Source organism: Cyprinodon variegatus, unplaced genomic scaffold (assembly GCF_000732505.1).
Source record: "Cyprinodon variegatus isolate N-32 unplaced genomic scaffold, C_variegatus-1.0 Scaffold970, whole genome shotgun sequence".
Lineage (NCBI taxonomy): Eukaryota > Metazoa > Chordata > Actinopteri > Cyprinodontiformes > Cyprinodontidae > Cyprinodon > Cyprinodon variegatus.
Genome location: NW_015151423.1, coordinates 134,493 through 148,828, shown reverse-complemented (window position 1 = coordinate 148,828; position 14,336 = coordinate 134,493). Strand labels below are relative to the sequence as shown.

General features: G+C 39.5%; 2 protein-coding genes across 2 annotated transcripts in view; one reads left to right on the top strand and one right to left on the bottom strand.

The window, feature by feature from the left end:
* The first annotated feature begins 833 nt into the window (after positions 1–833).
* On the top strand, positions 834–4,254 carry klf4 (Kruppel-like factor 4 (gut)). The gene is made up of 5 exons (XM_015398881.1): positions 834–1,116; positions 1,219–1,327; positions 1,871–2,738; positions 2,961–3,131; positions 3,520–4,254. The coding sequence occupies exons 1-5, from the start codon at positions 1,112–1,114 to the stop codon at positions 3,693–3,695; spliced, it is 1,329 nt and encodes a 442-aa protein (XP_015254367.1). The 5' UTR covers positions 834–1,111; the 3' UTR covers positions 3,696–4,254.
* A 1,721-nt stretch (positions 4,255–5,975) lies between these two features.
* Positions 5,976–14,336, bottom strand: part of rad23b (RAD23 homolog B, nucleotide excision repair protein) — a 10,409-nt gene continuing 2,048 nt past the window's right edge. The window contains exons 3-10 of the mRNA XM_015398884.1: positions 12,658–12,737; positions 12,136–12,326; positions 12,005–12,057; positions 11,138–11,265; positions 8,560–8,698; positions 8,320–8,447; positions 6,569–6,742; positions 5,976–6,439 (exon numbers count right to left, since the gene is read on the bottom strand). Coding sequence (XP_015254370.1) covers positions 6,329–6,439; positions 6,569–6,742; positions 8,320–8,447; positions 8,560–8,698; positions 11,138–11,265; positions 12,005–12,057; positions 12,136–12,326; positions 12,658–12,737 — 1,004 coding nt within the window. The 3' untranslated portion in view covers positions 5,976–6,328. The remainder of the gene's footprint in view (positions 6,440–6,568; positions 6,743–8,319; positions 8,448–8,559; positions 8,699–11,137; positions 11,266–12,004; positions 12,058–12,135; positions 12,327–12,657; positions 12,738–14,336) is intronic.

Genomic DNA, 14,336 nt, shown 5'->3' with positions numbered 1-14,336 from the left:
ATAATATAAATATATACACATATAAATCATATATATATAATTAGTTCATTCATATAGCGCCAATTCACAACACGTCATCTCAAGGCGATTTACAGTTCACCACATCATACAGTCAAATTGATTCACAGTTTTCTATCGAAGGACAATCAGTTGATTGCATCGACTCGTTGACTCGTGTGCAACCCCTCACACTAAGCGTGCTTGTAGCAACAGTGGAGAGGAAAAACTCCCTTTTAACAGGAAGGAACCTGCAGCAGAACCAGGCTCAGTGTGAGACTGGGGTTCAAGGAGACAGAAGCAGAGATACAAAAAGCAACTTTAAAAGACGGTGTGTGTGCATATATAAATATATATATATATATATATATATATATATATATATATATATATATATATATATATATATATAATATAGTATAATATATAGCTTAAACTTTATTTCATAATAATTCTACTTATAGTTGGTAATTATTATAAGTGACTCTTTGAATTGTTAATTACCATTGATTTATGTTGGCCCTCCAGGTGTGCCTGCAGGTGACCTGTGTAACCTGTATACCTGATCCCCCTCCTTCATTCCCGGTGTTGCAACTGGAAATATTCTGAACGGCATTTTACAAGAATAAAAGCAGTAAGGATTGGTACCGTTGCTATGAATACAAACAAACCTCGCTGTGCCTCTCACTCTATGCCTTTAGACTGAGGCCTGCCTCCTCCTCCTCCCCCGCCCCCTCTCTCTAATGTTTTTCCTGCGCTGTTGCCTGGGCAACCAGAAGGCGTTTCCCAGTAATAAAGGGATAACACTCTCACGCTGCTTCCTCACTCAGCTCAGACTGCCGCCGGTCCCTGCACGGCAACAGGCGGGAGGGATTTCCCTGCTCGTCGCCTCTCTGTCTTCCCCATTCAAAACAGCCTCCAATCAGTCACAACTAGCAACTTTTTTTTTTTTTCTCCTCTTATTTCCACAGGCGCGCCCATCTATCAGCAGTCTGCTCCGAAGCCAAAGTGCGGCGCAGAAACTTTAAAGCATCTCTAACAGGAGGATTTTATTTGATTTTGATCAGAGTGCAGTGAAAGGAAGAATTAGGACTACGCACACAGATTCCAACTGATGAGGTGAAAGTTTTTCCCATAACATTGCCTGATCATCGGTTGAAGGAGCCTGTAATCCTGCAGTATCGTTTCTGGGGGAATTTACGCTGTTTTCTGTCATTTCAGGCAGCCTCCAAATGACGTCGAGATGGCTTGTGGCACGCTTCTCCCATCTATTTCCACGTTTGCCAGCGGTCCAACTGACAAGAGCAGATCTATAGGAGGTGCCTATTTGGTGAGTATAACCCACTGAAATCCAGATATACTTTTTTTTTTTTAATTCTCTATTTAAAGTATGTTTATTTTTTGATGTAGCTCCCATGTTATTACTGCAGGCAAGGCTTGATTCTGCTGGGGCGTGCACCAGTTTATACAGACTACTCGACATTCAAACTAGGAAAGCCCACATGGCTTCTAGCAAATCTCCTAGAAAGAACATTATCATGCATTAAATGCATGAAAAGCTCCTATTAGGTATCTGAACTTGTTTGCTTTTATTATTTATTTTCCTTTTAAATGCTTTCAAAGCCAGTTCTAGTATTTCAGGCAATGTACATTCCATTGATCTTTCCTCCACCTGACTGAGCTGTGTTTCTGAGCTTTATTACCCTCCATTACATTCTTTATTGAATTAAACTTGTCTTTGAGCCTATTTTTTTTTTGTTTAACTTGATTTCGATACATGTGTATTCATCCACAAAGCATGTATAAGTTTCTTTAATTAGTGGTAACTTGATAGAAACAAGCTCCTTATCTGGTTTCTGTAACTTATCTCTAGAAATGGAAGGAGGAGTTGTCCCATCTTAAGAGATCCGGTGTGCCAGAGAGAACCAGCTGCTGCGACCCAGACCACCCTACTGCCACCAGCATTGCAAGCACCAGCATGTCCAAGAAGGATACCGAGCCCGATCTTGACTTGGACTATGATTTTATTCTATCCAACTCCATCCTGCAGCAGCAGCAGCAACAACAACAACAACAGCAGGAGGAGGCCATGGGATGCAGCTCTGCTCAGGCCATGTCTTCTTCTCCAGGTTCCTTTACCTCGTCTTACCAGCTACCCTCACCTCAAGACAGCAGCGAGCTGCTCTACACCATCCCAGACATTAACGATGTTTCACCCTCAGGAGGTTTCGTGGCAGAACTCATGAGGCCCGATTTGGACCCAGCATACCTCCACCTATCTAGCCTTCATGGCAAGTTTGTCGTCAAGACAACAATGGACATGGGAGAGTACAGCCAAAGCATGAACATTGGCAAGGCGTGCGTGGTTACAGCGGCGGAGTCCGCTCCGACGCGGGTCTCACCGTCCTTCGTGTGCAGCCGGATAAAGCAGGAGAACCCCAGTAACTGCACCATCTCACAGCCCATGGACCTACATCTGGCAGGGGTGAACTCTCATGGTCGTGCCAGTCAGCAACAGCGTCCCAGCAACTTGGATCTTCATGGGTTTCCAGGCAATGGGAGGCCAGTGACGGGCACTAGGTTATCGTCATCCTCTTCCCTTTCTCCAGACAACCCTCTGAGTCGGGAGCACCAGCTGGGACACCCTCTCTCTCAGATCCCTCTACCTCCACAGGGGTACCACCATGGTACCTCTCAGGGCTTCTCTTCCTACCCTCAGGGGTCCTCCATGCAGTACCAAGGTGATTGGAACGCGACTCTTTACCATGTTGGATACTTTGAACAGTCAATTCAGCTTAGAATTTTCCTATACAATACATTCAATGTTAGTGAAGTGGGGCACTTTCACAGTAGGTTGGTAATACTGACTGCACAAGTGGATGTCTATTACTAAGATGTTTATTCTTCCATAGTTTGATATTAAAGTTTCGGAGAGCTTATGTTGACCATTTTTCTCACTTCAGAGGGCCTAATCATCTCCAGCGGGGAGTGTTTGCCTGAGGAGCCAAAGCCCAAACGAGGTCGGCGCTCCTGGCCGAGAAAAAGGGTGGCGACTCACACGTGCGACTACGTCGGCTGTGGGAAAACGTACACAAAGAGCTCCCACCTGAAAGCACACCACCGCACACACACAGGTAGAGCTCTCTTTACTGTTCGTCTTCTTCTGTTGCCTTTTCTATTATGAGGCATGTGCATTGAAGCCTCCTTCATTTATCACAGTCATTTTGTTATCTAGAGCTATTCAGCTTAGAACTTTCATTGTGGATTTTTGAAAAACAGCCGCACCACATCACTTGCATGTTGTTGAACAAACATGTTCATAGAAGGGTGGGGGATGGAGTAGGGGAGTTGCTTGTCAGGTGCAGCAGAACAGGTTGACACTGATCCCTACTCAAATACGAGTGTAAGGCCTTTTACAGAAGAGCTGCAGGACAGGATGGACCTCTTTTCTTGCTGGGCTACTTTCCCCTAAAGGTTGGTGTTAACTGCTCTGTGTGTGATATTTTCTTTCTTTTATTGCAGGGGAGAAGCCATACCACTGCGACTGGGAGGGCTGCGGGTGGAAGTTTGCACGTTCTGATGAGCTCACTCGCCACTACCGGAAACACACGGGTCATCGGCCGTTCCAGTGCCAGAAATGCGACCGAGCCTTTTCCAGGTCGGACCACCTAGCTCTGCACATGAAGAGACACTTATGAGATGAGGACAAAACGACAAAGGCTGAAGGCTCTCTGATACACGTTTGAAGAATCCTGATCAAACACTTTTTGTTACCAAAACTTGCCTTTAAGCTGATGTCGGGCAACAAGACACGCCGTGGTGTTCATGGCACAAAGAAAAAACATTACTCCTTTAAAAGCGTCTCTCATGTTGTGCAGGTGATCTGACAAGGCCTCTCAGCCAAGGTTGTAAAACTTTATTAAGGGACCAAAACTGGAATTTGTCTTATTTAACCGACAAAACTTGGTGGACCAGGTGCCAGCGGCTTTTAACTGGAAAATTCAGGGAAACCAGGAGCAACAGACAAAACATCTCCAGAGGCCTTCTAGCAGCGAGCAACATGCCATTGCAGAATCTACTCCTAATACACACTGTTAAAAACAAACTGTATTAATAAACACAAAGATATTTATCGTCCCATTTCACCTGCAAAAGCCATTTATTTTCAGGTACAATTTAATATATACAGAATGGTGCTGAGTAACACGGAAGGTTTCTTTAAGGAATAAAAAGGTACCAAAGATGATATAAAGTCAATAAAAAAGGGTGAAGTGAGGGAGGCGGGGGGGCAGTGCCATACAGTTGTGTTTTCTTCCAAAAAGTTTGACTTCAGGTGAACACTTTTAAACAGCGATGGCAATCTACAACGCACTGCAGCTGCAAAGTGCAATAATTTATATGAAACATTCATATTTTTGTATTGAATGAGTAACTCTGAACAAAGATTTTGATTTTGTTTATAGCCAAAAATATGTAATATAATGTTGAACTTTGTACATTTGTACATAAAAATGTTTTGTTATTGTTTTGTATTTTACACTATAATGAAATAAAATGTATTTGAACTAAGAAAATGGAGCTGTATACTTTAACAGAAAGCTGTGTTTTCTTGAGGGGAAAATTTAGTTCTTTATATGTTGCAACACTAAGGGGAGCATATGTGAATGGCAGAAGTTGCTCATCACATAGCATATGGTCCCATATCATGATGAGATTGCTGCAGACAGAGTATCACCATTTAGGAATTTTATAAAACACAAATCCCTCCTATAACATCCGGTTTTATGCATTTTTTCTTCACCTGTCAGAGAAAAGAAAGAAAAAATAAAATCTAGAGGTGACACCAGGTCTGATAGCCCTTCTGTGATGAGACGACGAGTAAGAACTAAACCAAAAAGTAGACAAAATTTCTTATTCCTGCGCTGCTCTTCGCAGAACCAGCTATTTGAAAGAAATACCAATATTAGCACTTGGATGAAAAAAATGTAACTCTGTTTGCCCCTCTAGAGTGTCATTATGACTCAGCGACATTTGTTTTAATTTAGTTCAGCTGTTATGGAGGAATTCAGCTTGTAGCAGGGCTGATTCAACTTAAGTTTTCTTTCAAATTGTTTTAAACATACAGGAACTTTACTAGATATAAATGATTCAAAATGAAAGTACTTAAAACCAGTCTAAGAATAACCCAAAGATTAAGTGTAAATAGCTAAATAATTTAGGAATGATTTCTCAAAGGCAAATGAGTCTATTCCCTAATGGTTCATATTATTATGATCAGAATAAGCAACTCATACTCAAAGATTGAGTGGTATAAAACTAATATGACGAATTTTTGTAGGGATATAGTGGTTTGGAAAAGATAGCGTATCTTTGTTTTTAACCCGTTTCCTTTTTTATTTTGTATTTCAATTAATTTTTTAGCGTTAAATTATATTTTTCAAGTATAATGTAAAGAACCTTACGGTTAGCTTGAGCTGAAAGAAAAAATCATATATAAATGAAAGTTTCTTAGAAATATTTTTACCATCTCAGACCACAATAAGGGCAGTCTTTATATTTTGCTGTTCAAATAGCAAACAGACTAAATCTTAAAAACTGTATTAGTCTCTGAAAATTAATATGCTGCATAAGTTATAAAACCCCAAAAAACAGGAATGAATTAAATATAAATATACAAGAATTAAACTGTGAGAAAATATATATTAAAAAAAGTAAAACAGAAATGTTTAATCTTTTTACATTAAACATTAACATATAAATTTGGGGTGAGTTGCAACATTAATGCCAATGTTAAACATAGCCTATTTCGTGGTCCACATCGCCCTCTGCAGGTTTATTCAGGTACATCATCCATATTCTTTGAACCCACGGAACTCAGTTTAAAAGAAGATGAAAATGTGGCGATTTGCTTTTGTAAAAAAAAAAATTTTTAATGGTGGAAAAATAAGTAATGACAGAAAAACTGTGACACAAGTGCTACTTGTTTGGTTCCAATTTTAATCTTTTTTCAAGGAGCCAATGAATACTGCAATGACCTTTGAGATTTAACCCTTTATATCAGCAAACAGTTGCTTTTAAGTAATAAAACAAAAGGCACATGGGAAACATCTGATGCAAAAGTCTTGGATTTTAATTATTACTCCATTTTAAGTTGTTAACAACAGCTTGTCCAAGTACAGCAGGCACCAACCGAGGATTATCCAGTGTCATTGTGAAACTTTGATTTGGAACTGGTGAATAAAACACTTTGGAAAAAGGCTTTTTTGCATATATACTGAACACGAGCAAAGAGACAGTGGAGGAAGATGGTGGAAAACAAGAAGGTGCTCCTTCAATCGTCAAGGTTCTGTGATAAAAGGAAGTTGGCAGCCAAGTTCTCGTTCTTATCGCAGGCGAAGTAGGCTTGGATGACAAGTCCTTCTGGAAAACCCAAGGCTTTTAGCTGCATGAAAAGCAAAACATGCTCAATTAGTTTAGAACCATCATGTTGTTCAATTGAGGATCAAGTGGTTGACCATTAAACTGTAAGATATAGCAGAAACTGGTTCCAGATTGCCATGCTCCAGCTCACCCTCTCAATAGCTTCTTTCTCCTGTGGTGTGACCTGGATGTAGCTCGTCTGACCCCCACCAGGTGTACCACCTCCCATTCCTCCAGCTCCTCCACCTCCACCTGCTGCTGGCACTGGGTCTGGATTGGGCTCATTCAGCATCTGAATAAACTGTTCTTGGTGGCTGCTGATCTCCTGTAGCCGTGAACGAGAAACTTAGCTAAAGCTAAGTGTTGCAAAATAAAACGTAGAACTAAGATGCAGCAGTATGGAAGAATTTTATGTGACAAGAAATGACTCAGGGTAGTTCAAACTCTAGTTATCAATTATCTGCATATACAAAGTGAGAGAAACTATGTTTTAGAAGAAGTGCTTCAGTTCCATAAGTTTACAAGACCAAGCATGTTCTATATGCTAGTGATTCCAAAAATTTCTAAAAGTAGAATGGGAGGCAGATCTTTTAGTTATCAGGCTCCTCTCCTGTGGAACCAACAACCTGTTTTAGTCTTTGAGGCAGAAATCCTGTCTATTTTTAAGGGTAGCCTTAAAACTTTCCTTTTTGAGCTTATAGTTAGTGTGGCTCAGGTTATTCTGAGCTATCTTTATACTTATACTGCTAGAGTCTAATTCTGCTGGAGGACATAGGGACCCTTTTTATCATCCTGTTTCATTCTATCTCTATTCTCCCACTCTGAGAAAAAGCAAAAAGAGCATAACATTAGATATTAAACTAATAAATTCTGCAAAGTAGCTTCATCTGATCTATTACTGTTTGGCTGTGACACCATCCTGAAGCGAAATATCTCTTCATCCTCTGATGTTGGAGCTGGCTCGGAGCTCGTCTGCCTGGCTGTGTGTTTCCTGGACGGGGCCGCCTGCAGAGCCTGTTGACATTTGCCTTTTGTATCTCTACTTCTTTCTGTATGTCTGCTTGAAGTTGGTCTCGGCTTATTGCCGCTCACACTGAGCCTGGTTCTGCTGGAGGTTTCTTATTATTAAAAGGGTAGTTTCTTTCCTCTCCACCTTCGCTACAAGCATGCTTGGCGTGAGGGATTTCCTTCGAGTCTGAGCTGATGCAATCAGCTGGTTTTCCTTAGATAGAAAACTTTGAACCAATCTGACTTTATGATCTGATTGAATTGTCTTTGTAAAGTGTCTTGAGATGACACGTGTTGTGAATTGGTGCCAAATAAATAAACTGAACTGAACTGAAAATAGAACATACGCTGAAATAAATCTCTGAGTACTGACATACATGTTCTTTGGTATTTGATTTGTCTTCAACTCTTAAGCATTAACTGCATGCTTTACATTTTAACATTACAATTTTAAATTCTGATATTTTTCATTAAATACAGCCTAAAAAATAATTGTCATACCTGTGCACTAAACAGGTCTGGTATTTCTGGAGTACAAACAGAAGCTGCATAACACTGATTGCAGGCTTACAGCCTGTAAATGGGGAGTAAAGTTGGTTAAAATAAATTAATGTAATATTATTCAGATTTTATTTCTCAAAAAACACTTGATAATTTCTCACAGCTTTGTGTTAGTGTATCACATAACATCCTGTCCAAATAAAATAAAATTAATGAGTCATTTAAAGGGTTCCTTAGTGCATGGCTGCCTTTTGATGGCAATGCACTATAATTTAATGCTAGACTTGTGAATTTATTAGAAGTAAAGTGGCCTTGTGTTGGAACTCCCTTCTAAAAATAAAGTGTTTTTTTTTTGAGGAACTTCATTATATTTTTGTTGCAGCACTTCCTCACCTGCAGCAGCTCTGGGTTCTCCCTGCCGATCTCCTGCAGCAACGTTGGGAGAAGAGCAGGATTCTGCTGAATCAGCTGTCGCATCACCTGGAACTGTGGCTGACTTCTCAGGAAGCTCAAGGGATTGGCTGGAAGTACAGGTTAAAACTATGAGCAGCAGGAAAGAAGAAAACTGGCAAAGGATCCTAAAATAAATGTCTAATTTAGTGCAACTTTTGGGAATCAGGGCGTTTCATTTACCCCCTGCTGCAGGACTTGGTGACGATCCAGTGTTGGCAGGAGCACTAACACCTCCAGAGGGAGCGGCTGGAGCTCCACTTGATGGAGGCGCCACGGTGTCAGGGCCTGCAGCTGGACCTTGATCTCTGGTTGGCATTCCCTGTAGGAGGAGGTAGGACTTACGCTGGTTAGTAAATCAACAGGAGGGACGCTTTTTGATGCAGTTAAAAAACTTATTAAAATAGAATTTAATGCACTTTTTGAAAACTTTCTTTTGAATCATTTACTTTACTTTTGTAAAATATTTTCCAGCAAGATTTTCAGGCATTCATTAAAAGGAAGATCAACATAAAGAGCTTCTAAACCCCCTTCCAGAAACTTATTCTGCCCACATCTAATATTTGAAAAAAATATCTAAAAAAATGTTAAATTGAATTTAAAAGAAATAAACTGATAGACTGACTGAAATTGATATAATATTGATAAAAAGATCACTATTCGAACTCACTAGTCTTGTACAAGATGGAGCTGTTTTTAACCCCCCAGGGACAGAGCTAGTAATGTCAATTTTTTTTTGCAAGCTGAATTGTAGCTTTCAGTCTCATAAGAAATCCATCTTGAAAATCTCCCGCAAATACCTCCATGTCCGAACCACCAGCGAGTCGGACCAATGAAATGCCAGCAGTCTTTTTTGGGGCGGGATATGTAGGAAAGACGACAGTCAGTAGGGTCTTGCCGGAGCATTACATACATGGCTACTCTGGAGGACTCACCTGTCGATAGCGCAATTTACTCAGTATTGGCTAAATTACAGCAATTTCTCATTTTAAAAAAGGAGCAAAGAGAAGCACTTTGTGCATTTATAGATGGGGTACGATGTCTGTGCTTTTCTTCTGACAGGATTTGGAAAAAGTTTGATTTATCAGCTTACTCTACTAGTTGTGAAAATAGCTGCAGATAAATCACACTGCTACGATTGGCTGAAGGCATATTATGGAAGGCAGGTATCAGTTGGCACGTCACCCAATCAGCTCAAAGTATTCTACTAAATGTCCCTCCTTTTCACAGACTGACTGAACGGCAGCCATCCCAGGTTGATAACTTAGAATTCATTTCAGTTCTACACATATCAATCTGGCTCCTGCCAGGTTACTTTTGACCAATTACAAATCGACTGATGCAGGTTTAAGCCACTACTAGTTATTCTGACAGTCTGACCAATCCCAGTATGTGCTGCCAATTTCTTCCTGCGCCGATTCTGTGAGCCGAAATTTCTTATTTCCCCATTTTCATGATAAAAATGACACAATAAAAATATATTTTTTTTATTTAATAAAACTTTAAAATGAAAAGCAAATGAAGGGAATGACGATGTATAAGCTTCCCAGATGGCTGCTGAACACATTAATAAATTGGCGAACCAATTAGGGCTGGAACAACTAATCATTAAATGACTATTTAAATAATCATCAAGTAATTAAGTAATTGATTGTTAACTGTAGTTTGCTGAATCTAACAGAAGCCATTAGCTGACAAAGTGACCCCCTCATAACAGTAATTATGAAATAAAAAAAACAAACAAAAAAAAAAACATAATTTTCACTGAAGATGAAAAATCTTTTTGGTCCATAAATAAGTTATGACCAAAAGTTTAAGGTTCACCTGGTTTAAATTCTGTATAAAATCTTCTTTCAGGCACCTTTTGCTATGCGACTATTGATCTAAAAAATAACAACTTATTTTTTTGTTGTTTTTACGGCATTAGTGGCTTGTTTTTTAACAGTAGGCTGACAGGAAGGGGGTATGAGGGAGGGGAGAGACATGCAGCAAAAAACCACAGGTTGGATTCGAAACGGGTCGGCCGTGATGAGGACTAAGGCCCCCGTGCATGGGTTGTGTGCTCTGACCACTGCCCCACCGAAGTATGGTCAACTTATCGATTAGATTGCAGCCTGCATGCATGCATCTGCCAATGATAATACGATAAAAAAACACTAAAAGCAGCCAGATTTATTATCAATCTACTTCTATAAATAATGATCATTAACTTTAAATTCAATAAACTCACTATGTTGAAGAAGGGTGCCACACAGATGGTTTGAGATCAAAAGCAGGATTAAAAAAAATTCTGCAGCAGATTGTAAATATAAGGTTTGTAGGCAGCATTAAAGACGTCAATATAAACAGGTTATTACAAAAAAATTAGGATTTTCTTGCTCTCAAAGCTGCATTGACAAAATTACATCGTTTTGTCCCTGCAGCCCAGTCTTGGAGGTTCTTACTGCTAGTTTTAGAAAACATTTGGTAAGAGAACTTTTGTCTCTCAATAATTATGTTGTACAAATGGTCAGGATTTCTTCTGGCATTGATAAACAGAAAAAATGGAGACGCTTTTCCCCTTTAGTTTTATGATCAAACGTTTTTTCAGGTGCAGAAACCCACACTGTTATGTAATAAACAGTTTAAGGATAATCCGGGGAAAATATCAATATTTGTATGAAACATCTTCTAAGTAATATAAAGCACCCCACCCCACTTTTCACACCCCAGGTAATTTCCTCCCAAAGCAGATCTAGTGCAGCCACAGCACTCCTCATACCGAGAGCAGGTATTCCATAGCTCTGTCTGGGTTGTTGAAGCTCACTCTCAGAGCGGCCACCACTTCTTCCCTCCCATAGCCCAGCAGCATCATCTCGTTCACCATGGCATCATACGACGAACCCGTCACTGAAGGAATAAGAACACAGACTTCAATAAAACAGCTAATCTTTAACAGTCATAATACCGTCTCATTACTTGGTCTTTATGCAAAATTTAGGAAAGTTAACAAACAAAACAAGAAGAAACACATTTTTTTTTACAACATATATAAAGTCATTCCGAATAAAGAGACTTAAAAAAAAAGACTGTTTTATAGAAAAAAGTGAGCAGCACACAGCAGCAGTTCTTAAGAGCAGCACTCAGCCTTTTAAAATATTTGCGAAGTAAAGTACAAGACCAGTGGTGAAAAATACTTTAAATCCGAAAGAGCATCTGGTTAAGAGGAAGATTTTTCACAAGGACGAAGAGTGCACAATTCCAAGCAGCCTCAGATCCAAGGCTACACCTCCTGGATTCTGCACCGCTAACTGCTCATCATCTGCAGCAACATGAAGCAACATCATCTGCTTCAAGTAAATAAGCCTCTTTTTAGATGATGTTTGCATGTCAGCGAAAACAGATACTAATTTGTAAAGACACAGATTCCCAGATAGCAGGCAGCAGTAGCAGTTGAAATGTGAACAGTGCCAATCCGTAAGTAAGAGACATTGTGAGGAGTTGGAAATAGTTAGCTTTGTGAAAACCTATCTGCAAAGAGTACACCTCGAGTTCATGCACATGTGCAAGTATGTAGGGGTCCTCAGGACATGTAGACATAAAATCATTATTATTAGAACAGCGAGGATCATTACAGATGCAGTCTTACCGAGAGTTGAAACTGCTTCGTTGATTAAGTTTGAGCTTGAAGTCTCAGAGCTCCTACAAAAGCAAAGAAAATTAAAGTTTCATTAAATTTCTCTACAACATCAGGCAGTTGAGTGCCTGACCAATCCTTACTCTCTAGTGCCACTGGTTGTGGAGGATGGCTCAGTCGTCGGAGCTGGTTTCTCCTCTGCTTTGGCCTCAGGCTTGTTTTCAGAGGACACCGGCTCTGCCGGTTTGTCTGAACTGGATGAAGCTGCAGGAGCTGTGGTGCTGGGAGCAGAAGTAGTCGATGAGGTTGGCGTGGTGGTTGGCGCAGTTTTGGGCTGGGGGAAAAAAAGGAAATAAAAGTTACAGGCTGTAAAATATCCCAGTCAAACACAAGATTGTTTACACAACCCTACCTATAACTCAAAGTATTATTTCACATCATTATACTGCTTCTAAATGACCCTAAGAAGGTATCTGAAAAAGTCATCACACACTCAAAACTGTTCTCCTCAGGTGGATTCCCAGTATTATATAATCCAATCCAATCCAATCCACTTTATTTATATAGCACGGTTTAAATAAACACAAGGTTTCCAAAGTGCTGCACAAAAAGATACAGGAATCTACCTGAAGGATTAAAAAGATAAAACACTGTAAATCCCAAACCTTTGTCACCATGACCACCACAAAGTTCTTCTCATCAATGTTGTACTCTTTAAGAGCCGTGTCATCGCTTAAGATTTTACCTGTAAAAAAAAAAAAAAAGAAACCCATGACTTTTTTATTGAAAAAAAAAGAAACAGCAAACTACTTTATTATTGACTAAACTTTTTCTGCATTGACTATCAACAATGTGTATAAATAATATCTAGGGATCCAAATTTTAAAATGTACATATAATTATAAAATGCAACAGATATTTTTTTTTAGAAAATGTGTAAAAATATTTGAAAATATGCATCATTTATTTCAAGTAGCTTACTTAAAGCTGATTAACCTTTTACCTAATGCTAATAAGCTATAGTTCTCCCAAACAGTGGGGTTAGACCTCTTTCCACTAAATCAATCAGCTCATAATACATGAATTTTATAAACACAGAAAACAAACATTAACTGGTACCTCTAGTTATGATGTGGGAAAAACCTTAATATGGGTACTGAGATCAAAGATGGACTTTATCCTGCATGCGGTCCTTTTTTTTAAAGAAAAAAGACAGCATGCAGTGAAGTACTTCTTGCTGTTGCAGCATACAGAGGAAGCCATCTTTGTCCAGTTTTTCTAGATCAGTGGCTCTCAACCTTTTTGAGTCACGACCCCCAATTTTAACATAACCCCCCATGCCCGATTATTATAATAATATGTTACATTAACATAATCAGACAAGCCTTAACTCACTTCAGCTATTAATCTCTTTATCTTTTTAGGGATTTTTTTTGAAAAACATGAAGCAGTATCAAGAGGCTAAGCTTCCAAACAGACCGGCAGAGTCGCAACATCCGATTGTTTTGCTGTTAAAATGTGAACTAATAAGGTCAACTTTTAAGTCTTTATAATAAAATGATAAAAGCATGTTCTAAAATTTAATATAACACACTGGAATATATCTCATCCTTAATTTCCAACATATATGCTTCCAAGAGCTTAAAAATGACAAAAGGCAAGAAATGACACGTACAGTAGATATCACTCAACTCTAAGGAGTTGTGATCTGTATTTGTTTTCCATGTATGTCAGCGAGAATACGTCTTCTGGAACAGATATTTGGATGCAAAATGGAAAAAAGTACATCAGCTGCAGCTTTTGACAGTGCTGCTAGTGACAACCACAACTCATCCTGTGTTGATGCGGAGAAAGCAATCAGTAATGTGCGATCAGAGGAGAGATGGAGTGGGCCGTCCTGCAGTCCGGATGTCAGATGATGCACGGTGAAGGAGATGAAAGGCTGGAGTATCCAACCGTACTTTTTCTGGCGTGCATTATTCAGGAAATGTTTACTGAAACTTTCAAGCAGGCTCCTGAGGTGAGAGGCAATAATGTCTTTCATAGTTTGAATGTTTATATCATAACTCTCAATAAAGTGTTCAAGCTGCTGGGACATTTCAACCCTTCCCCATCCACTCGCACAACCCACCGCTCCTGCTTTCTCTAAATCCTGCGACCTTATCAGAGAGAATTTGGACATCTGTGTTTGAGCCTTGTAGGGACAAGTTTAAGCCGTTTAGTTTGTTAAAAATGCTGGCTAAATATGCTAGGCTCACAAACAACTTTGGATCTATTCAATAAGGGGAGAATTACAGTCTGATAACAATATGCAGACCTCCTAACGTAGTTCCAAGAGCCTCTT